The sequence below is a fragment of the Meleagris gallopavo genome, chromosome 7, assembly GCF_905368555.1.
Source record: "Meleagris gallopavo chromosome 7, MGAL_WU_HG_1.1, whole genome shotgun sequence".
Taxonomy (NCBI): Eukaryota; Metazoa; Chordata; class Aves; order Galliformes; family Phasianidae; genus Meleagris; species Meleagris gallopavo.
This window is the reverse complement of record NC_139410.1, coordinates 31,261,230-31,284,450: the sequence shown is the minus strand read 5'-3', so window position 1 is coordinate 31,284,450 and position 23,221 is coordinate 31,261,230. Positions and strand designations below refer to the sequence as shown.

At 39.1% G+C, this 23,221-nt stretch overlaps 1 protein-coding gene across 3 annotated transcripts in view; it reads left to right on the top strand.

The window, feature by feature from the left end:
• LOC100542745 (von Willebrand factor D and EGF domain-containing protein-like) overlaps nucleotides 1–23,221 on the top strand; it is a 164,803-nt gene that overhangs the window by 68,718 nt on the left and 72,864 nt on the right. For all 3 annotated transcript variants that reach the window (XM_085227788.1, XM_085227789.1, XM_085227787.1), the window contains exons 10-13: nucleotides 1,341–1,519; nucleotides 4,392–5,326; nucleotides 19,244–19,380; nucleotides 20,396–20,557. In XM_085227788.1, coding sequence (XP_085083914.1) covers nucleotides 1,341–1,519; nucleotides 4,392–5,326; nucleotides 19,244–19,380; nucleotides 20,396–20,557 — 1,413 coding nt within the window. The remainder of the gene's footprint in view (nucleotides 1–1,340; nucleotides 1,520–4,391; nucleotides 5,327–19,243; nucleotides 19,381–20,395; nucleotides 20,558–23,221) is intronic.

The following is a 23,221-nucleotide window of genomic DNA, read 5'->3' as shown; positions in this document are numbered from 1 at the left end:
ACCTGGAAATACCCATTCACACAGCACAGAAGGTTGATACAGCAGTTTTCAACTTAAGGATTTCATAGATGGCTTTGTAGGCGATGCTCATCCCAGTAGAAAAGCACATAACTCAAAGGTTTTTCAAAAGGAGGAAAACAAACACTGCCCAACACTATGTCAGCTGCAGTTGTTCTGCTCTATGTATTAAAACAATTGGCTTTTTAAGTTCCCTTGGAAAGCAAAACATACTGCCAAGGTCTCAAGCTCCACAAAAGTATTCTCCTGGTTGAAATGAGGGCTGAGAAGCTCAAATGAACAAGATTGTTATTTACTGCAGCCAAAAAGTAAATCTGGATTCCAGCACAGAAATACAAATATTAGTTATTAACTTCTCACAGATATTAATAGGTTCAGTTTGGAAGAGAGTATAAAGGACTAAAAAAATACAGTGAGAAAAAAAGTAATGGGCATTATTTGGCTGAATCAATTATTCTCAGCCAGGAGTGATTTTAAAAAAACTAAGATATTTAGAAATCATTGTAATGAGATGTTTCCAACCATTTAATGTGCTTTTCAAAATTAACTGGTAACATTTAATTGTGGATGAAAGTACAAAAGTTACTTATCCGGATAGAGAACTCTTCCTCCCACTCCCAGCATGGATCAATTTCACAGTCATTTTCTTCTTACCTAGTAAAACAAAGCAAGCAAACAAAAATACAATGCAGTTGAACAGATTTGTTCTTTTTTTTTTTTTTTTTTTATATTTGTTTGGACCACCAATCTGAAAAATCCATTATCTGCACAGCTACTTCTTTGTCTTACCCTCACAATTTTTTTTTCTTTTAAAGGTCAGTATAAGCCTACCAGAAGTTCTTTAATGAGAAAATTGCTTTATCTACTTTAAAACACAATCATTTTCTGAGTAATCCAGCCTTGGAAAATGAAACGATTTTTCAGAGGGAAGAAAGCTGTTTTTCAATACTTGGCAGTTTATCTAAAAGAAATGATTTCCTGGCAAAGACACGAGGGTGGCCTATTGTCATGGAAGTTGCTTCAAAAATTATTTTGTAACTTACCAGTGGGAAAATCTCAAAGAATTTAATTTTTACTTTAAAAAGAAAGTTCGTATGTGGTTTTATATTTGTGTAACACTGTCAGATGGTAGCAACATGAGAACTGAAAACAAGTTAAATAATAGCACAAATAAATAGTCATAATGCATCTAAATGATCTTAAATAACCACCAGCATCACCAAGTTTCTGCCTTGATATTTTCATTTATAGAAAGGGACATTTTTATTGCATAAAAATGCTCAGTAGTGGCTTCGATTCACTGAGTTTTTCTGTCCCTTCAGATCCTATTCCCTTCGGGAGCGTTCATTCGAGCTGATGTGAGCGAGTGGGGAATGGGCTTGACAGTGAGGACACCAAGCAGTGACTTCAACAGCACCAGAGGTTTGTGTGGCCTCTTTGATGGGATCAGTCACAACGACTTGAACAATGTGCCTGAGGAAGACTTCATAGAGGAGTGGAGGTACAAAGTGAGAAAGGATCACAAGCTGGGAGATGCCCATAGCAGTTATTAGGGATGCTGATACACTTATTTCATTATGTACACCTCTAAATACCTGGAATAGCTTCATCAGACAAGGGAAACCTGGAGGCCCATTATCATCTAAGCAGCATGGTGGCTGGTTTTTCAGTCAGCACAATGAGAATCAGCAGTTACCAAGGAGAAGTTTTATATTCACAAGTCATGTCAAGTTAACAGCTGTGTGAAGATTCCACTCAGCTGTTAAAAAAGGATGCAGTTCTCACCTGCAGTGGAAAATGTAGATAATTGACAATAGGGATTAATTAAGGGCTTGGTATTTCCCTTGTTCTTTTGTTCCTGAACACTAATTGCAATATGTGAGTATAGGTTAAATGTTACATTTTGACAGAGTGTGATAATATATGTAGCATGCTAAAAGTTAATATCTACTCCACTGATGATGATGGTTGGTTGAACCTCCTGAGAGAGATGGTCTGGAACCAAAATTAGGAGTCCACACTTTAATTCCATATTTCTGAACTCAAAACGCACCTAAAAGGTGTTTCCAAAACTGAAATGGCTTTTTGGCTGTGTATGTTTGCTTGTGAAATGTGTTTTTCAAATAAGAAACACATAAGGTGGACGTGGCCAGTTATGTTTACTTGTGAAGATATCTCAAGACCAGCTCATGTCGTGATAGTCATTTCAATTCAATATGAGAAGAACATGTGTGTGAAAACTTGATACAGTTGGATCAAATCCTAACTGTAGTCTGATAGCTAGGTATGCAACTTAATGTTCCACTTAATCTGTGCATGGGAACTTAGCAAGCAATAAATGCAACAAATTTTAGACTTACTGCATTTCAGAAAATGAGCAAATACTTCAACCACATTCTAGATATATTCGACCAGTCTACATAGCGCTACTTAGAAATCAACAGCCATCTCTAATGCTTTAAAATTGTGAGGATGAATCAGGGCTTGCTTCTGGGAAGGCAAAAGGAGAAACAGTTTGGTGCAAGAATGACAAGATTCTTCCCACCTCAAGATAGGCTAACAAGAGCATTGGGAGCAGATGTTCAAAACAAGTTTGTTGAAAGATCAGAAGCCAGAGCAGAACATACAGGAATTCACTTATAAAATGGCAAGGAATGTACTAATGTTTGGCACATGTGATGGAGGGTACCTTCAGGAAAGGTATGGGAAGCTGCAGCTATGTGAGAAGGGCAAGTGGGGCAACGAGTTTAATTTTGCAGTACTGCCAAAGATGGAGTCTCAAGGACTCTTCAGTGCCAGATTCAAAAAACAACTAAACCAATGGAAAGGCTACCACTACATCCAGGAGAGACTGGATCAGTCTCTGATCCACCAATGGAGAAATGGTGCAATAAAAAATACAGCCTGGAGGGTCACTGTACTGCTGCTGCTTTTAATTTCATTTTAAATAACACTTAAAGCACGCTATGTTTTCTGCAGCACCTGAAGCTAGGATGATTGCTCACCATCTGATAGCTCAGTTTTTTCACTAGCTCCCTCCTTTCCAAAGCAGCCGAAAACAAGTCTGCTTTAAACATTGGCTTTCTGATGCAATATTTAAACAATAAAACAACATCAGAGCTGCCAGTCTCTAAGTAGCACGTGAACAAGGAAGAGATGAATTTTAAAACATGTATGTTAAGTAGATAGAATATTTTTTTAATACTTTCTGCACTTAGTTATAGAGAAATCAGGAACACCACTATTCTCTTTGGACTCTTGCTCTGTATTTGCATCCAATTCGCCTTGAAACATTTGCTTTCACATCTTCCTTGGTTATGGGCAGGAAAAAGCAGCATTTGTTTAGTTATCTTGTGCAGAAGTCCTTCCTAGCTCACAGAAGTGTATTGCCTGTAAGAAAGCACAGGGGTTTTCAGGGCCTCAAGCCTTTCCAAGGCATACATCCCCATCACATATGCCATCTTCAATATATATTGTCAAAACTGTATAAAGCCAAATCTGCTTTCTACAACAGTATCTGGGGTTTGTCTTACAATGTTGACAAATGCTTTCAACCTTCCTGAACCCTCTATATTTTGGCTGCAAGACAAAACTGATGCCAAAATAATTTACATTTTTGGTAATGTTTCAAATTTGTCTGGAAATAAAGTGCTGCCAACTATTGAGACAAGAAGCATATCTTTTTCTAAGAAGCTTCAGGAATTCCTTTTGCACTGCACAAATAAGATCATGAAATTTCCAGAGAAACTTCAATCACAGCTGTTTATTCAAACTGAACTCTCTAGAAGTTCATCCATCATTAAAGTGGTAGTAAATTAAAAAAAGGAGAAAAAAAATCACCTTTCATTATATGATATATAAACCCTACCATCTAGAGAAAACTGCTTTGTATCAAAAGAAAAGCTCAAAGAAAGTGCCATTAGAGAACAGAAATGAAGTATGCCAAGGAAAAAGAAAAAGACACAGAGATCCAACTCTTAGAGGAAATATTCTCCATTCCCCAAGCTATATCTGAGTCACACTCCAGACAAATCCAAAACCTTGTTTCATGTCTGATATGCAAAGGGCAACCTGTACCTTAGAAAAAGTCCTGCAAAGTGACATCCCAGAATTAGGCATTGCTCCAGCAAAGCACTTAAGCATCTGTTACCAAAAGTTCCAGTTTAGTGCTCAAAAATGTACAGAACAACTCAAGAAGGGCAGTGCATAAAAAACTAAAGAAAACGAAGATTTAAGTTAAGCATTTTCTTAAGTACTTTGTTAGACTGAGAATTTATATATTCCTGAACCTTGGGGAAAGAAAGTTTACCTAGTAGCATAGATCAATTTGTTGAAAGTTTCCTCCCTCTAATCTCGCTGTATTTTTAAACCAGAATACCTCCAGGGAAGAGTTTATTTGACAAAACTCCAGCATCTTCAGAAGAGAAGCAGAGGAAAAATTACTGCAGATGCCAGAAGGAAAGCACAAAGTCCATGCCCTTGGTAAAGATGCTGAATGCCTTTCAGATGCAATCTTCTGGTTGTCATTATGATAATGTGGATTACACTTTTGCAATCCCATATCTGGATATTACATCAGAGTTTGTCACTCACTCAGGCAAAGAGTTTGCTTCAAGAGATGATGGGGAACGGTCGCCCAAGTCTTTTGATCAAAGATCTCTCCCTAAATCAGTCAAAAAGCGAGGTAGCCATGAGGAGCGATTAAAACCCTTCTCACAACATGCTTCCATGAAAAACAATAGTTCCCTTAACTTTACCAAGCCAGCAGAAGAACTACAGAGACCAAAAAGACAAGAAGACTACTTTGAATACTCAGCCCCTCACCCATTGCATAGCCCAAGCCAGACAGACACGGAAAGCTTTGCCTATTTTTTCCCAGAGGATTATTTTGAAGGGATTCGGCTAAAACTCCCACTGGGATGGCCTACTCCCAACGGCCTAACCTCTGCCAAAGCTCAGGAGATTTGCCACGGAATTCTTGCAAATTCCACCATTGGATTAGTGTGTAAGGCTCTCTTGGGAAAACTGATAGATGAGGCCATCAATATATGCATGTTAGATCTGCAGCTCAAGGATGATGTGGCCTGGGTAAGGGCATTGATAGCGCTTTTGGAAAATGAGTGTGAAAGACGAGTGCTAAGGAACAGAGGTGAAGTGTTTCATGTTGGAAGCCAGTCAACTGCTACCCAGGAGGAAATCCTTACCATTCTCCGCTGTCCTGCTTTCTGTAATGGCAATGGACAATGTACAGATCTGGGCTGCCAATGCTTTGAAGACCACAGCTCCTATGATTGTAGCACTGCCAAAAGTAAGTAAAAAATTCTGTTTCTTCCTACCCTAGCCATCTTTCCATGGTATTAGAGTTATTAGGTAGAACATCTGCACAGAGTTGTTTGTTCTTCAAACAGTGCTACCAGTAAGGTATTTGATGAATTAGTAAGCAGTTTTTGACCTTGAAGAGCTGATCAAAATATGTGGTTGGCTGGTCCTTTGCTTTTTCGCCTCAGTAACTTTTTAAAAATGGATTTTACAAGTCCCTTAGCAAATTGGTTTTGCAGAAGTGATTTTCCTTACATCTGATCTATAGCCAGCATGCTGACAAGCAAGTTTCTGACAAAAAGAGGGTCCTGTTCACCTTGCGGTCAATATTCATGTTAACATTGTACAGATACTTTTCTTTTTTTTTTTTCCCTGATCAACAGAGAATAAAATGTGAAAATAATTTTGTACAATGTATTAGTTAAAAGAAAATAAAATTACATGACAGAATGAACAAGTAAAATGGCCAAAGCCATAAAATAGCCACGGGATCTATGTGAACCTGCAGACCTGATTAAGCAAATATTTTTGAATCACCTTACCTTTACACAGGTGATTATCCTACTAGATTTGTTTCTTCTTTACTGTTCACTCCCTCAATGGATAAACCTAAGTCCAGTGTGAGTACTGATGGCACTTGAAACTTAGCACACATATAAATGCTAGCATTTCTTTAAAAAGCCAAGCCTTGCCTCAGCAAACCCCATCAGCTTATGCTCAAAGTCACAAAGGCTCAGCCACACAGTTGGGTTCCTGCAGCTTAAGGAGCATTCTGCAGCTAAGCTGAAATAACAAGGCATGCTCCTTCATCCATCCCAAATGTGAGGGAAAGCCTTTTGCTGTGTTGCTGAGCCTACTGGACATTATCCTGTATTTAGGATAGTGAAAGCTTCTATCTAAGGTCTGTGTCTATAAGCCATAGCAATACCTCAAACAGCCCCAGAGCTCAGCAGCACATCTAATGCTCCCAAGACACTTACTAGCTGGGACAGGATTATCCATATTCTTCACAATAAACACATCTTCATTGCACTGATTTAAAGTGGCTTTTCGATAATGGCATTTGCTTCTTGTTAATGGCAAACTAAAATTTATAGGATCATTTCCTACCTTTCCTAAACTTCTGAAGAATTCATTCTCATTCACATAGAGAATTGACACCAGTGACTGAAAAGCAGTCTGAGCAATTTTGCAATAATTATTCTATATATAATTCAGTGTTTAACTTCATTCTCTGTGATACAGCCAGAGGAGGGGAGTTGCTTAGAGCAGATGTTTAAATTTTATTTTGCTTTTCTATGGTTGAAGTACTTGAGATTAAAGGAAAATAACTTCAGTATGACCTTTCAACCAAAAGCTAATGGCACCTTGTCTTTTTGCTGCTACATCAACTATAAACAAGGGCAGAGCACAGAACATGCCCTGGTACTGCACTGGGAGGAGAGTGCTGCTCGAGTTCTCCTCTTCTCCCGGCCTCCACTTTGTTCTGTGCTGAGTGAGAGCTGTCCTAATGATACTGAAGTTTGTCACTGCATTCTCAGAGCTAAGCCAGGCCCCTAGGGCAGCACGCTGGGCTTTGGGCACTCAGAACAGACACAGCTCTGCAATTGGGAAAATACTGTCTGGGTGCAAGCTTGTTAGAGGGCACAATGCAATTTATATTCACTGCTTGAGCAATGCTAACAAAACACAGAAGGCCCTCTTCCAAAATTCCCACACACTTTTACCAGATTCTCAAGGCAATAGGGTATGCTCTCTCACACCCTGCAGAGACCTCAAACTGTAACCCCACAGCTGCCTCATTTGGAGTCTGTGCCCAGTTAGCACTTCACTGCAGCATAACTCACATGAGAACAGCTTTGAGGCTTAACACAGGCTCTACAAAAGGCATTTCTCCCAACTCGTTCACCAGGTCAGAGAGCGGTAAAATGATCCATGCCTGTTGTACATTATCCCTTAATGCCACCTTCCCAAAGCTCACACTGAGTTGCAGTGCACATTACACCTAAGAACCTGTGTTTTTTAACTAATAGCTTGAAATATTTTCTGCAGACATAAACTTTAAGTACAAATATTATTTTTCATTTGAGAAAACCTACAAAACACATTCATAATTACAGCCCAAGAAGAGAAGAATGCTTTTTAGCTAAGTAAAGAGAGCACAGAAGAGAAAGCATTAAATACAAATGTAGCCGAAATTGCCACGTTGTGCCACCACTATTTATTTTTCTCTTGTGGGAAAGGTAGGGGCATGGCTTTTCAATGTGCAGACTTGTCTTCCCAAGGGTGCCCCTGACCTGGGGAACCATTCCCATTCAATTTTCTTTTTCCCCACCATACCAGTGAGATGATATAGTGCCTTCTGATCAACAGCTGTCGGTCCCAGAGAAGTAAGGCAAAAATCACTTGTGCTCTACTCCACATCCTCAGTATATTGGAAACTTACACATTCGTGCAGAACATAAAACAAAAACAGAAATCAAAATGTCACAACAGGTTAGTGGAATTCACTTCAACAGCTAAAATCTTCTCTGCCAAATATAGATATATTTTTTTTTCTATTTGTAATCCTTCCGCCAGCTTGTAAGAATAAAGCTCAGACCACACAGCATATTTCATGACAGAACCCATAGCCCATGGAAACCCCTGAGCTGTTTTAAACATGAAAATAAGGATCTCAAAGAGGAAATGCTGTTACCCAAGCATTCATGTAGACAAGAAAACTACTTAGCAATTCCACATCCTAAAGAAAATATTTGTTCAAGATATTTATCCAAAATATTTTACAGGCTGCTTCTCATTAAAATGGGAGAAATGGGATTCAAAAGCAGCTGTTTAACTAAATGCAGTTTTCATTTAATTTTATAACTTTTTCCCATAAAGTACTGAAAAAAATCCACCGACATCTGAAAAAAAATTGGGAACATTTTTGATTGTTTGGTAAAAAAGAATCTTCCCAGAGCACATCACCCAAGGAGTCCTCAGTTTTTCCAAATGACAGATGAATGGAAGGCAGTGTAAATTTCCCCTAATGTCAGTGGTAACAGTATGGAGATTGTCATTTGTTAGTCCCGTTACAGGGAAGGGCAGCCAGAAGTCGAAGTTTTAGACTCTGGAACCTGAGTTGATTTACTCCTTTAACTTAGAGGCACTGGAACAGGTTGCCCAGAGAGATGGTGGATGCTCCATCCTTAGAGACATGCAAGGTCAGACTGGATGAGGCTCAGAGCAACCTGTCGAGCTCTGGGGTCCCTGTTTACTGCAAGGGAGTTGAACCAGATCCCTTTCCCTTAAAGGTCCCTTTCAAGTCAAATGATTGATTCTGTGATTCTATGAAGTTTGTTCCAGTGTTGACTATGGAGAAGGAAGATGTGATGGCATAGAGTGAAGCAATGTGACGTATTAGAGTGAGCTCCATGCATTGCAGTCTATTTATGAATTCATTTCTGAGTGACCCCAAATAGATTTTCTCTGTTCCTCTATTTAACAATACAGAAGCCATGTACCTATAAAAGTACCTGATATTGGAAACACAATGTAAAGGAAACCTACACATCCAGACAGAGGTCAGATGTCCTACAAGGAGAAATAAAATTTGAGTTCTGGCACTTCAATCACTTAGACATTATAATGCTTAGGAAAGGTCAGCTAGCTAATTCAGTACAGACAAACAAGATATAAGTACTAGTGTGAGCTTCACCTCTAGCTGTTCTTGATTTCAGAGTTTTATTGGCAATGTTCTTTTAAGATATCTGCTCCTTTTTACATTTCACAGGCAAAAATGTACTGCTCAAACAGCATATGATGTAACATCTATTTGCAAGCAAAAGTACTGCTGTAAAGCAGAATAATGATGTGCTTCTTAAATAACAGTTCAGAAGATTGGATGCCCTCAGAGTCCTGCTGACGTCACTAAAGCCAGGATTTCACACCAGAAAATGCTATTAGAGATGAAGAATTAAGATTTATCTCAGAAATAAAGCTGCATCTTCTAACAGGAACAGCTTGAGCTCCCTGACTGGCGGCTCACACAGCCTGACCTGTCTGCTGAGCACAGGCAGACCTCACAGAGCAGGCACAAGCAGGATAAGCCTTTGGGCTTTTTTGCTAATAAGCACAGGTTGCGTAGGAAGGCAAGAAAAGGAGTAGAAATTAAGAGCTGATTTAGGGTTCTGCAGGACATATGAAACTGCTGCCTCTCTCGATTTCTATAAAAGAAATCAATGTCTTGAATATGACAGAATGTCTTTTTATATATTCTAAGTTTAAATTAATGTAATTTTAAAAGAAAGAAACAAAAAAATGTTTATTTTTGGACATATTAAAGTTTAAATTCCACTGCTAGGAAAAACTTACTTTCCTACATTATATGAGTAATGAAGGAGAAGGCAACTCCTTTTCTTGGCCATATATTTTCTCATTAGCTCCAAAACAAATCTCCGTCTAATTTTCTCTAGCTGAAATTTTATATGTGAATTAAAACTCCCCCAAGATCAAGGAGGCCATCAATATAATTCAAGTATCTTTCCCAAGGTCACCCAATCTCAGCTGCATTACCGATTCATGACAATGTGTTCTGCCACTGGTTTTTGACCAGCACACACATACACACACACTAAAAACAAAGATGGCCACGCGGTATTTTTAGGGATCAGAAAACAAACTATAACGTATTTGGAATAATTTAAAAGGGGGGAAAAAAAAAAAAAAAAGGATAAAGAGGGAAGATGCAAAGCATGGCTCGCAGGCAGCCGTACTCCCTCGCTCCACCTGCCTCCAGCAGGAGCGGTCCAGGTGGCCAGAGCTATAATTATCCTCCCATGAAAACTGCAATTTGGAGTTGAAAGGCACCTCTGAAATTTGGCAGTGCTCCAGAAGCTCAGACTTTCTTAATGTTGCTTAACATTTCATAAACCCCCCCCCCAACACCTGTATAAGGTGCTTAAAATGTCGTTACCACCTGTAATTAAACGCAGAATCCAATTACCGCGTATAGCAAATCAGGTTGGTGCTTACCGTTTGTATATATTGACCATGTTGATTATAAAAAAAAAAAATATATCAGGACTAGTAAAGCACACTTAGAGGAATGTAATATGCAGATTGTATGAAGCTCTAAAGAGCAATTACAAGATAAAAGGTAATGAGGAATAATAAGGACAAATTAGTTTCAGTGAAGTAATGACACTTGAAGTTTAAATTTCTATGTGGAAAGTTCTCGAAAAAAATATAGCCAGCAAAGAGAAGTAATGAGCAAAAAGGACAGTGAGAAGATGAAAAGTTAACACTTACCTCACACACTTACAGATAGAAAATCTTCACATCACAATATGTGTCTGCCCATTTGGATATTGCTACTAATAAATTCTGTGAATTCTGAGTGCATTTTCAGGGCTGTGAACCACAGCTATACAGGTCCCTTGAACCCACCCACAACAGTGGGATGTATAGACCTATCTTAATTTATAGGCCTATCTGAATTTATCATATTGCTTTCAGTCAAGTCCTCCTCATATGTTATAATTAAAACACGAACTATTTTAAAATAAAATTATATTGAGTAGCAGTGCTGGGTCAGCTGTTATAGGCCAAAGACAGAGATTTAGAATCACTGAATCAAAGACTGGAAAAAGCCTCTGAGTTCACCAAGACCAACCCATCCCCACATGGCCACTGGCCAAGTCCCTCAGTGCCACATCCACACATTTCTTGAACACTTCCAGGTTCATGAGATAAGTTCTGGATAAATCTCATGGTTTATATAATTACGTTTGATTTTAAAGCTTAATTCCTGTTCTTAAAGATGAAACGTGAAGGAGCCATTTAAAGGTTTAAATTGTTTTGAGATCCTGAGGTGAAAGGGGATAGTGGATTTCAGCTGTCTAAGTCAAGCAGCTGCTCTTCAGATTTTGTGTTCGAACATATTGACTTTGTAATAAATATTTTTCCTACTTCTATCAGTTCAGTGGTCTTTACGCTCCAGATCGTGGTGCCATTATGGTTATTTAAGAGCTGTTAGTCTGTCAAGTAAATGGCTTCTCCTCAGCTCACATAATGCATGCTTTGCTGGCGTGATACTTCACAGCAGCACAGGAGTCATTAGGGTGTACTGGGTCAATAGAAGCTTGTCGTGCATAAATTGGTCTATACAAAGTATAGAACGCATACCAGACTCTTCAACAAAAAACAGTTAATTCCTTAAATCAGTAGGAAGTCTACAGAGAAACGTAGTACTCAGCAGTGTAGAGGTGGTAACCTCTGCTGCCAGCCTGCAGTGCTGGTATGACATACCTTCAGTGAAAAACCAAACCATTTATATCCCCATAAGTGCTTCAGAAATAGGCAAATGCTTGAAATAATGGAATTTTTGTCTGATCCTCTCCACAGGAACTGATTGCTTTATAAAATTGGTCTGTAGATTAGTAAATAAGTAAATATACACCACCAAGCTTTTGGCTGATTGGGCAAATCCCTTCATATGGTTCTGAAAAAGCAATGCACTGTAACAAATACTTGTATCAATTTCTCAAAATTAGATTTCAGAAGTTGTGTCAAAAATGGCTGTGGAAGCAGTGAGCACCACAGTGCTACTATTAAGCTTTTCTGGCCAAAAGAGAGTATTATTGCTAAAAAAAAAGATGAAATTATTAAATCGGCATTATTCTTTTAAAAGTTTTTTTTCTGTCGATTAAGAAGTCATTGGGCTTAATTTTCCTCTTCATTGCTAGAATTACACTGACTTTGATGGATACAATATTAGCACCATTACTATTACTTTACCTTATCAAGGAAAAACTAGGTCTCTTTATCAAAGTTCCTTTCTTTTCTCTTTTTGCTCATATTGATTATTGCCTTTTTCTTTCTACAATTCTGAGTTCCTCATCTATCCCACTGACTGAGGATGTCTAAAAATTTCCTGTACCAATGCTGCCCACGTTCCCTTGAATATGTACTTGTTCATTTGACAACTGCTGGACAGTAAATGAGGCAGTGTTATTAGATTACAGTTTGGAAACTAACTCAACTGTTTCTATCAAATACACTTCAGTAATAATGTCTGTAAGGCATGGAACACTTCATGCAGATCTCTATATACCGCAGTCACAAAAATACTGTTTAATACACTGCTTCAATTTCAGTGGGACTGTGTTCTTTACTTAGAGCTTAAAGACATTATGAATTTATTCTTACATTCTTCAGGATGACATTAGAGAAATGATGGAATTTTCACAGAGATATCAACACTATCCAGAAGAGATTATATGCAACTTGAATATGAAAACCTTAATTTTGAGAGATACTATCTGCTCTTAATAACCAACTCTTTCCTTAGCTTACTAGATCATCCTGGAAAAATAGTTTAAAAAATAAATATGAAAACACATATTAAGTAATATTATTGGCTTCAATTATTCAGCTTTTTCCCAGTTAAACCAATTTCTAGGGAAAATTTACAATTCATATATTTTTAAATGGTTATTTAGAAATGTAGCATTTCATTCACCAAGACATCTACACAGAAGTGGGCCTCATCTGCATGAGTTAACTACTACTGCTACAAAGCTAATTGCAAATAAGTTAGCTGATAATTTAACTAGTAACAAGTTAATTATTGCTAATGACAGCATCTTAGATGAATAAAATTATTTGATTTGATCAATTTTGACCCAAAAAATTCACTCAAATATATTTTTTTCAGGATAAAAACAAAGGCAACATCAATGGTTGTTATTAAAGATGCATAATGAGTAAATACCAAGAAATTGAGATTATCTGCTCTGAAATTTTCAAACATTATCCTTCGAATATAAGATCACCTGTTTTTGAAAATATCATTCTCTTGCTTTTAGAATTATTGACTCCAACCACAAGATGTTGGAAGGACATAGTAATATAAAAATTTTACAGTTTAACAAATACAAAATTTACAAAACAAACATAATTAAAAAAAGAAAAGTGACCCTAGGCTAATCTACTGTTGATATCCTCTAATTTATGCCATCTTTTATGTGGATGGAGACAGACTTTTCTCTGTTGCAGAAAACATATTTCTGCCTAGAATTTTCTAAGTGGTTCTCAGAGACTGACAGGCTTCGTGTCAGTTTTGAGGATTTTTTTCTTCTTTTCATAGCAATTTTACTTTATTTTTTGATACATCAGACACACTATACACATTGGAAAAGACAAACATCAATACCAGCCTTAATCTACAGGTTTAAGTCCCAGTTCTTTCCACTCAAAGCACAGACCTGGCTGAGCTGTAAGAGTGCTATTAGCCTGATAGTTACAAAGTCAATAGAAACTAAGTTTTAAAAGGATACCAAATCCTCATGATAAGGGACATGGAACGTTGCATGCTTAGTGATCTATACCATTTCCTGCAAATCAGATCAAGGAGATTAGTTTCTTCTGGTGATTAGTTTATTTGCTTTAATGCAAAGCAGCAAGAGAGGTTCAGAGAAACATGTAGTCAAACAAAGCCATTTTCTGAAGTACATAGAATTAAATGCTGGAAAAGTTTACAAAATTACAGATCTGATTTAAACTGACCCAAGCCAGACAATCCAGATGCATGTGTATAACTTCTTTAAACCATGCTGTTTGCAGGCACTGCAGGAAATTTCAGTCTTAAATCTTGTTAAAACCAAACCAAAACAAAAAGCTCGGAACAAACAACAACCTCCTTCCTCAGACACTCACACACACTCAAGCATAAAGGCAACAAACTCAAGGCAATTTATGAGCGATAGAATTAAAACTTACTAAACGTTTAAAGGTCCAATTTAAATTGATCACAGGCAAAAACTAAGTATAAACTTAGAACTTCTTTATATTATGCTTCATTTTCTATAAATCTACCCACAGTCTATCCTAGAATCTATCACCATATAGAATGATACAATTTGATTTGGAAGGGTCCTCTGACGGCCATCTTATCCAACTCCCCTGCAATGAACAAGGGCATCTACAGCTCCATCAGGTGCTCAGAGCCCCATCCAGCCTGACTTTGAGTGTCTGCAGGGTTGGGGCATCCACCACTTCTCTGAACAACTGGTGCCAGTGCCTTCTTTATGTTATAATATATATACACATAATGTTCAAGCAACTGTGAATAAAGATGTTCATAATAACTGGATCTTATTCCTCAGTAAGTATAAAGAAGGAAAAAAATACTAAAAAAATACAACCAATTGGACACCAGCTTGGCCGTAAGGACCATGATGATGCCCATGAGCCTCTTCCTGCCAAAATCCCTTGGAGCTCCATCACAGCATGGAGTGCTGCTTTGTGGGGTGCTGCTCTAAGTGCCTTCAAGAGACTGACAATGAGATCTGCTTTGGTATTACAATGAGAACGTGCAACCAGATCTTATATTTTACACCTTTCAGGGCCATTTAGAAAAGAGGCAATATTCTATAGTTAACAGCACATTTTTCTTCCCATTCTATAGCTGAAGTAAATTGCTAGCGAGCCTTTTAAAAATAGAAGAGATCAAATAGACATAAAATGTCACAGTGAGCTTTCTAAAGCAAAAATAATCTACCATATTGTAGCAGCACATGGATGCTTTCAGTGTGAAATTGAAGCAGTCCATTTCTCACAAGCGGGGAGTTAAAGTACTCACAAAACGCCTTTGCCACCCTCTGCCAGGGCTTGCTCTTGCTCTCACTGCAGTCCCTGGCACTGATTGCTGATATGACGAACCAGAAAATTTAAAGAGAAACAATCAGTTAAAAGATTGGCAGGTAAATGGGATTCAGTCAAATGTGATATTTAGCGGGGATGACTTTCAGAATAGATTCTCAGGCTCCTGTTCAGATCTCAAGTTTTGCCACCTTTCATGGCCATCCGGTATGACCCAAAATGTACCTGACTGCAAAGCTTGGTTCATGCATAATAAATACACAAGCTGCAATCCACCCTGGATACTACAGACCACTAAAGCAGAAAACCAGATCCTCTCCATGTTATCTAAAGAACATAGGTCTATATCTTGTTACTTGGACAAACTCAAGTTCTTTGGGTTTTACAAGCAGGTACAAGCATGCTCCTCATTTGGAAGCCAGGGAAATAACTGGTGTGCAAAAATCCTAAGAAAGAGAATAAAATAGCTAGTCCTTTTTTTCTTAGGGAGGATTTTCAAATGAGCTTTGGGTTAGGTACTTCATGAATTCCGGACTAATGCATACAAAAATTGTGCATATGATTGCTGTAATAACCTTACACACTAAATATAGATAATAGTCCTGGATGTATTCAAAGGAGGCAGATTCAGACTTGCTTTGCCCAAGCTGTGAGATAACCAAGCACCAGGCAGCCTTTGCCAGATGCTTTTGGGTTGTGCATCCGGGTGCCCACAGCCATGCCAGTAAGCCCTGGAGCCTGCTCAGATAGCTTGATAACTTCCAGTACAGGGCTGGCTTGCAAACAGCCACATCAGGACACGGCAAAGTGAGCTTGGCCTCTGTGCATCCACCTGCTTCTAAAAACCAGCTTTATAAATATTGTATTGGACTATTAACATGGGCAATTTTCTTTTCCACTTGAAGATCATTCTCTGATGATACGGTGCTTGATTTGCTTTTCATGACCTAGGTTATTATTTATCACCCCGAGCAAGAAAAGGAAGCACTCCATTCCCTTCTCATTATTCGAACAAACTTCTTGCCAGTTTTGATTTCAGGTCTGCAGCTCCAGCCCAAGTTACATGTGTAGCTTTCAAACATTGCAGAAGGAAGTTTATTTGTGCTAGTATATATTTCTAATCAAAGGCAGAAATGAAACATGAACTATACCTGTCCATCACTAACATTTCAGTAAGTGTAGTTTTACAGAATTCTTGATTTTGTGTCAAATATCTGCATTTTACTTCAATATCTATGCACATGTATATAATACACTACAGCAAATACCTATAAAACCAATTGTGTATTTACATCTATTATGTAGCCTGTGCGCCTTGTCAAGTCTGACTCATGTAAGTGCCTGCAGAAAGAGCATGTGCCATCAGCAGCTCTGAGCTTGCTGCTCTTTGCTTTTCTCTCAAGCATTTGTCATACATAGGCTCATTAATATCCCCTTCACTAACACCAGAAGCAAAGAGCAGCAGCCTTACTTGAGTTTTCCCCATCAAGGATGTGGGTGGGTACCCAACTACTGACTGCCAGGAGACTTCTACAGAAATAACATCACTGAGATTTCCTCTTCCGCATTCAGTTGAAATTGGTTCACATATGCAAAAAATGGAAGACAGAGGGATAGATAGATAGAAAACTATGTTCAAAGTAAATGCCTAAAATTCCTACATCCATTTAATGTGATGTCTCATTTTCAAAAAGCATTACATTAAAAGTAATCAACATTTTTTAAAGTGATGTGCTGCATATACTGAGGTCTAAAGCCTGAGCATTGGTATCCATTTGTTTAAAAATGAGTCGTAAAATTTCTCCATCTCCTCCCAGCACTCCCTGCAAAAAACCCAGGGGACTCCAACACCTCACCAGCACTATGTCTTCAGCTGGCCAGAAAAAAAAAATAGAGAAATGGTTTCAATGCAGTCGCCTCCACCATCACACTGGAACAGAAAAAAGCCCACTCAGACAAAAGATCAGTCCCTTCCTTCCTTCCCACTTTCATCAAACTGCAGAAACACACAGTGCATTCTTCTTACATCAACATTTCACCTCTTCAACCAGCAAAGAAATCTCCTTCTCATCCTGATTAGCCCACAGCAGCCCACACTTCTTGGGAGAAGGTACCCACCACATATATTGGAACATATTTCCTCCAGATTTAGACCAACTTAAAGATGCTGCGCACAAGTGCATATGCAATGGTTTGAGTGAAAGAAATATTCTCTATTGATATTGTAAGTCATAGAATCATGGAATCATGAAGGTCGGAAAAGACCAGTAGGACTATTTAGTCCATACATCAACCCTCTCCTATGTCCCACACCATGACCACTAACCATGTCCCTCAGTGCCACACCTCCACATTTCCTGAACACCTCCGGTGACTCCACCACCTCTCTGGACGGCTTGTTCCAAAGTCATTTCAAAAAGCACTGAGGCTGGGTCATTTTGTCTTGGTCCCAACACAGTAATGCCAGGATGCCCATAGAGATGTAAGGAACCCTCTCGAAAGCATGCAGAGTTCGTTAGCAAGAAACCAGCCTGAAAGCCTGGCCCTGGAGAAGGAAGGGCTGCTGGAACACATGCCCGCGCCTCACTCGCTCCCAAGATAAGGGGTTTTACTTCACCCACAGAAGCCTGAAAAATCGCAATGATAATGAAAACGTTAACGCAATCTGAGCTACTTCAGTACTAGTAGGGGAAACCATTAAAATCTCATGAAAAAAGTAATGAAGCTTTTTTTTAAAATTATTTTTTTATGCACTAACCACGTAAGAAAGCAATTTATCAAAACCATTCTATCCATCTGACTAATACTTTTGTACATTGCAGGAATTCGCAACCAATACGAATGCTGGTGAGCTGTAAACCATTTCTCTTCTTGTAAATATTGCAAAGTGTCCAACAGTGCTACCAATACTGCTGCAATAAGATCTCTAACAAAACAAAACAAAACAACCTAACAAACAAACAAACAAAAAAACCTAGAAGCATTTTAGAAGTGCAGAAAAAAAACCCACTAATTCTCACGTTTATTTTGCTTCCCTTCCTTTCTCTGAAAAAAATGAGAGTCATGCAGCTATGTTGTTATGGGCTGCAATCTGGCAATGTTTAAACAGCATTCATCCTACTTACAGCGTAAATGGCAGAGCCCTAAAGGAATAGCGAGGTATGTGGAAGGTTATCTGCTCAGCTAAGGGCGTTTTGCCCCTTGAATCAGAACTAAGCCAATGTACCATTAAAATATTAAGCTTATGTTTTAGATAAGCTACAGCTCAGAGAAAACTGATGGGCAATATTGTTTGGCCAGAGCAACAGTGACGGAGCAGGGAACCAGAAAAGCTTTGCAGCCTCTCCCTGCCATGCAGGAGGCAAATAATTCATGGAACACCATGCAGGAATGTTCCATGCCTCCCAGGGCTCCCAGTAATACTCCTGGTGTTAAATATTATTTGGGAAACAAGAAGCAAGTCTTCTGTTTTATATTGTTTGTCATCATAATGGCTTCTCCTGACCATGAGAATACAAATGTTATCAAGGAATACATGAGGCCATGGTCCTGGCAGACTGCTGATATTGACAGGGTGTCAGACACCTCCCTAGTGATGTGCTATCCCAGAGCCCATGCTGAACATCTTCTCAGTTAAACTTTTGCTGAGGTAAAGATGTGAATTTTGCTGCACAATGACCTTTCATTTTGACTCTGTAAAGTAACTCCAGTGTGAAGGCAAAGAGCAATTTTAAATGATGAACACCTGAAGCGTAACTGCATACAAATGAAACTTTATCTGAGAACCATAAAACATTTTAAGAACAGTAATGGATGAAAATCAACCTCATAAGGGGGACAGCACTTGTACATCACTTGAACCCTATTTAAGGCCTCAAAGTAGAATTTAAGGGGAACTTATGTGGTACATGACACTTGTGCTGACACTGCGCAGATCTGAGTTTCACCTATTAAAGACTTAACCCTCAAAGCAAGCATTCCTTTGAGGGCCATTATTTTTATTACACCCACAGCTATTTAAATGAAAAAGAATGCCTTTTACCCAGCTGTTTCATTTTATGAGGAGTCTGGTGGCTCAGTCATCTTCAGATATCTCCACTTCCCATCTTGATGCTTCTGCACACTACACCATAAATGCCATCCTCCCAGTCAACACCTTAACAGGGTCAGCCAAAGCAACACCATAACAACAATCACAAAACCTTTGATAAACCAGGGAGAAACAGCATGCGTTACTGTCTTAAACATTCTGTCATTTCAGAGCAAGCTCTGGAAATCACAAGCTTGGAGAACAAGGGCCTGTGTGATATTCGCACCTCTGACTGCAGTCGTGTCCGAGTGTTCGGCGTTGGTTTCAAGGATTCTCCCCATCTGCGCTGCGAAGTCACCAGATTAATTGTAAGCAACTTCCCGTGGGCTCATCAAGTATTGCTGATACAGTCGTGCTGCGGCGTGTTTGTATTAAACTCTTCAACCCTGAGCAGTACAGAGTGCCTTCCTACTGCCACAGTGGGTACAGATCCCATTGCCAACGTGTTTGCTATGAGTGGGGGGAGCTGAAGAAACTCAGGCCTTTCCCAATTTGGAAATGCAAACCTACATCTTGCCAATTTTGTTCTGCAGGGTTTTGTTTAACTCTTGTTTGGTACAGCTACACTGTAGTCCAGTGAAGCCCTGAAATCACAAATATTATTTCTCATTTTGTACATCTGCAATGTGTACGCTAGGTTGTTTTCTTAAACTTGCTTGAATGCTAAGTGTTGCAGTCAAACACAAGGCTTCCTCCGCACAGTTATAAGCTCCAATAGTTCAAAACCAAGTCACAAGTTCTAGTGACTACTAAACCCATCTCTTCTGCTAACACTATAATTTTATTATGAACAACTACACAAGGGCAACGCTAGGACTGAATTATTTGGTACATCTGATGCAAAGACAGGACATATGGATTCATCTCATAAATCTACCTCATAAAAAGATGTTCAGCCTGATTCCCTTTCATTCTTAACAAGACACAGCTGAGATTAGCATACCTTGCTCACTTACGATAGCACATGCCCTGAGCAAGTAGTGACATTTGATGCAGTCAGTCTAGCTCAGCAGCAAGCATTACCTGAAGGTGTCAGAAGGTACTCAAGCTGCAGAGGTCTAGGAGCAGCAGTGGTGATGCTCCACCTTCCCCTGGCTCATCCTATCTGCTCATCCAAAATGCCTTCCTAAAGCAACAGATCGCTTGCATGCACAGAGCAGCATGGATGGCTCTTTGCTGTGGATATAGTAACAACATCATTTCTTTTAATAAACTATCTGTAAATGCCTTCTCTTATTAATTAGAAATATAAGCATATGTTGACAACTGGAACTTCTTTGTATGAGCCCTCAGTTTCTGCACTCTCCTTCTGTTTAACTGTAGCATCTCAACGGTGAATGGATATCAAGAGAGCAAGAAATCACACAAGCAGATTTTCTCAGCTCTAAGGCTGTTGACTGCCAGATTCCTCTCCTGAACATTACAGAGACGGAGGCTGTGCACTTTGTAGCTGGCGATGAGCCGTTCGCAAGATGGCAAGTGAAAGTAGGAATTTCTTCTTATGTTTCTAAGACATGATTTAGAAGAAGAAAATCAGTTGTCATGGTAAATTAAAGAGCAAAGTGCATGTGCGTCCCTTTGGAATAGGAGATGCCTCACATTAATATCATGGAGGTGGGGAAAAAAACACAACCAAAGCAATGGGAGCTAAAAACAGGTGTCTTTGTAGGCAATCCAAAAGCACAAATTGCAATCACTTCTCCAGGTAATCATCTGACATTGATGCAGCTGGACTAATCAATTGTTAATCATTAGTATTTCATTTTTGAAAACTCCAGCTCAAACTCATGATTAGGAAGCGAGTGCAAAATGGTTCTGACCCCTGGTTTCAAGGCACACATTTGCACTGCACAGTGAGCAGGCATGGCACCATGTGGTCTTGGATGGCTATGTGTGCAGCGCCTGCACGAGCTGGGTCAGCTCTGCTGTAGTTTTAGCCTCTTTTGTGATACTTAAATTCTAAATATTTCTAGGAAATCGGTATCTTGCTGACCTTGTGCCTGCTCCCCTTTGGTCTAGCGCTCAGCCTGGCTGGTAATTTCAGCAGATAAGTTCCTTTGCTAAGACTGAATTCATTTAAATGCTCCATCACTGAGAAAAAATATTTTGCAGTGGAAGAAAGACTGCAGATGTGTTTTAAATACTGCCACATGTAAAAATAAAACATTTGGGTGCAAAATTTCTGTGAGAGCAGAGTTCGCCCATCAGTCCTTTCTCCAGTGCAACCAGAATAGGTGGCGTGCAGCCAAATTGCATTACAACTCAGTTTGTTTTCAGGAGCTGCCTTCCAGCCATGAGAAGATCTGCGTCATTTTTCTTACTTTTTTCCTCCCAGAACACGTGTAGAAGGCCTTTTTCCTTGCACTTGAGTTCAAAGAGATCTCCGTGCTTGGGAGCCTGCTGCCTTTCCCCTCACCTCTGAACACTGCAGCAGAACCAGCTCTGTGGCTGGGCAACGTGTGCACAATTAAATCCCCTCAGTCCCACTCTAGCAAGCTAACCCCAGTCCTCCCGTGGATTTTTTTTGCTGAATGAATTGTGAAGGCAGAACTCGGAGCTTGGTTTCAAAAGCAGCGAGCTCTATGTGACAGCACAAAGAACAAAATGATTTCAAGATAAAAAAGGGTTTGAAATGATTTCCACAAGCATTCAAAAATTTGCACTCCAGAAAATTCCTGGTATGACTTACTTCAATGTTGAACTTCATGTTTATATTAATAGATACTTTCTCAAATGCAGGAAAAAGTTTTTTCCCAAAATCAAAATAAATATTTCTATTAAAAAAAAAACAACATTCAATATTTTCAGAATCTCTCCCCAGACTCAAAGCAAATTTCAAGGGAGTCAGCAAAGTTTCGCATAAGCTTTTTTCACTACCAATGTTGGGGGAACAAGAGCCTCCCAAGCTCTTCTCAGTCCTCTTTTATGTATTCATGCTTCACGTTTTACTTGTTCTTTCCATGGCATGGTGCTGCATGTCGATTAAGAATACACGGGCTACACCAGAGCTCATGGGATAATTGGCTTGAATATCAAAACACAACTCCCACTTGGGCAGCAGTTGACACAGGCTGTCCATGCAGACACCTGGGTGAAGGGGTGGGAGAGCCTGGCAGGCACTTACCTAATTTGAGAAGCAGTTCTGTGGTTATCTTCAATTTGCTCTGTATTTGTCAAGAGCAGGAAAAATATATTTGCTTACAAGTCATTGAGGCAGGAGCTGAATTTGAATTCAACAAGTTCTCACAGCTTTTATTTCTCGTTTATAAAACATTCACATGAATCAAATTGTACCTCAGTGATGAGCGACACAAGCAGCCAAGATAGCTTCATAGTGCATGAAATGCAGTGTGGGTAGAAGGAAAGACCTCCTCCCTGTCCAGATTGCTGGTCCAGAAGCAGCAGCTCTCCCTTTCCAGGGGACACGTGCATTCAAACAGGCAAGACCCAGCTCTCAGCAAGCTTTTGTTGTTTAAGGGTCAACCCAATCTGAATAGAGGTTTGCCCCAGCTCAGTTCTCATCACTGCTTTTGGACTTTGTTTCACATCACTAAGGCGACTAATGGAAAAGCAATTGAAACAACTATAAAAGGACCCAATTCTAAAAAGGCATCAAAATGGAAGTTTATAATAATCTGTGGAAAAAATACAGATTTAAAAAGAAATGGAAACAGTTACCTTCCATTCACAATGCTCACTTCAGACATAAAAATTAAGTCTATTTTATAGCTTTTTATATTTTTCCCTGTCTACTCATTTCACTCATTATTAGTGCACTAACACTGAAACAACACTGGACGCTCTGGTTAAAGAGAGAAATGGAATGTAAAATGCATTAAGAATAATATATTCTTATAATGGAAGTTCTGCTGCCAGTAAGCACTGCAGTTCAGAGAAGAGAGAGCCCTGGAGTGCTGCCTCTTTTGTTTGTTCTTCTCACAGTGAGGAGGATAAGCTCTTCAGAATCATAGAATGATTTGGGTTGGAAGGGACCTCAAGGATCACCAAGTTTCAACTCCCCTGTTGTAGGCAGGGTTGCCAACCCCTAGATCAAGTACTGGTACTTTACTTCTTCAGAAAGTGTTTTTACATTTGGGATTTCCACACTAATCTGGTATCTTCTCATTTTTATTAGGAAAAAAAATTAAA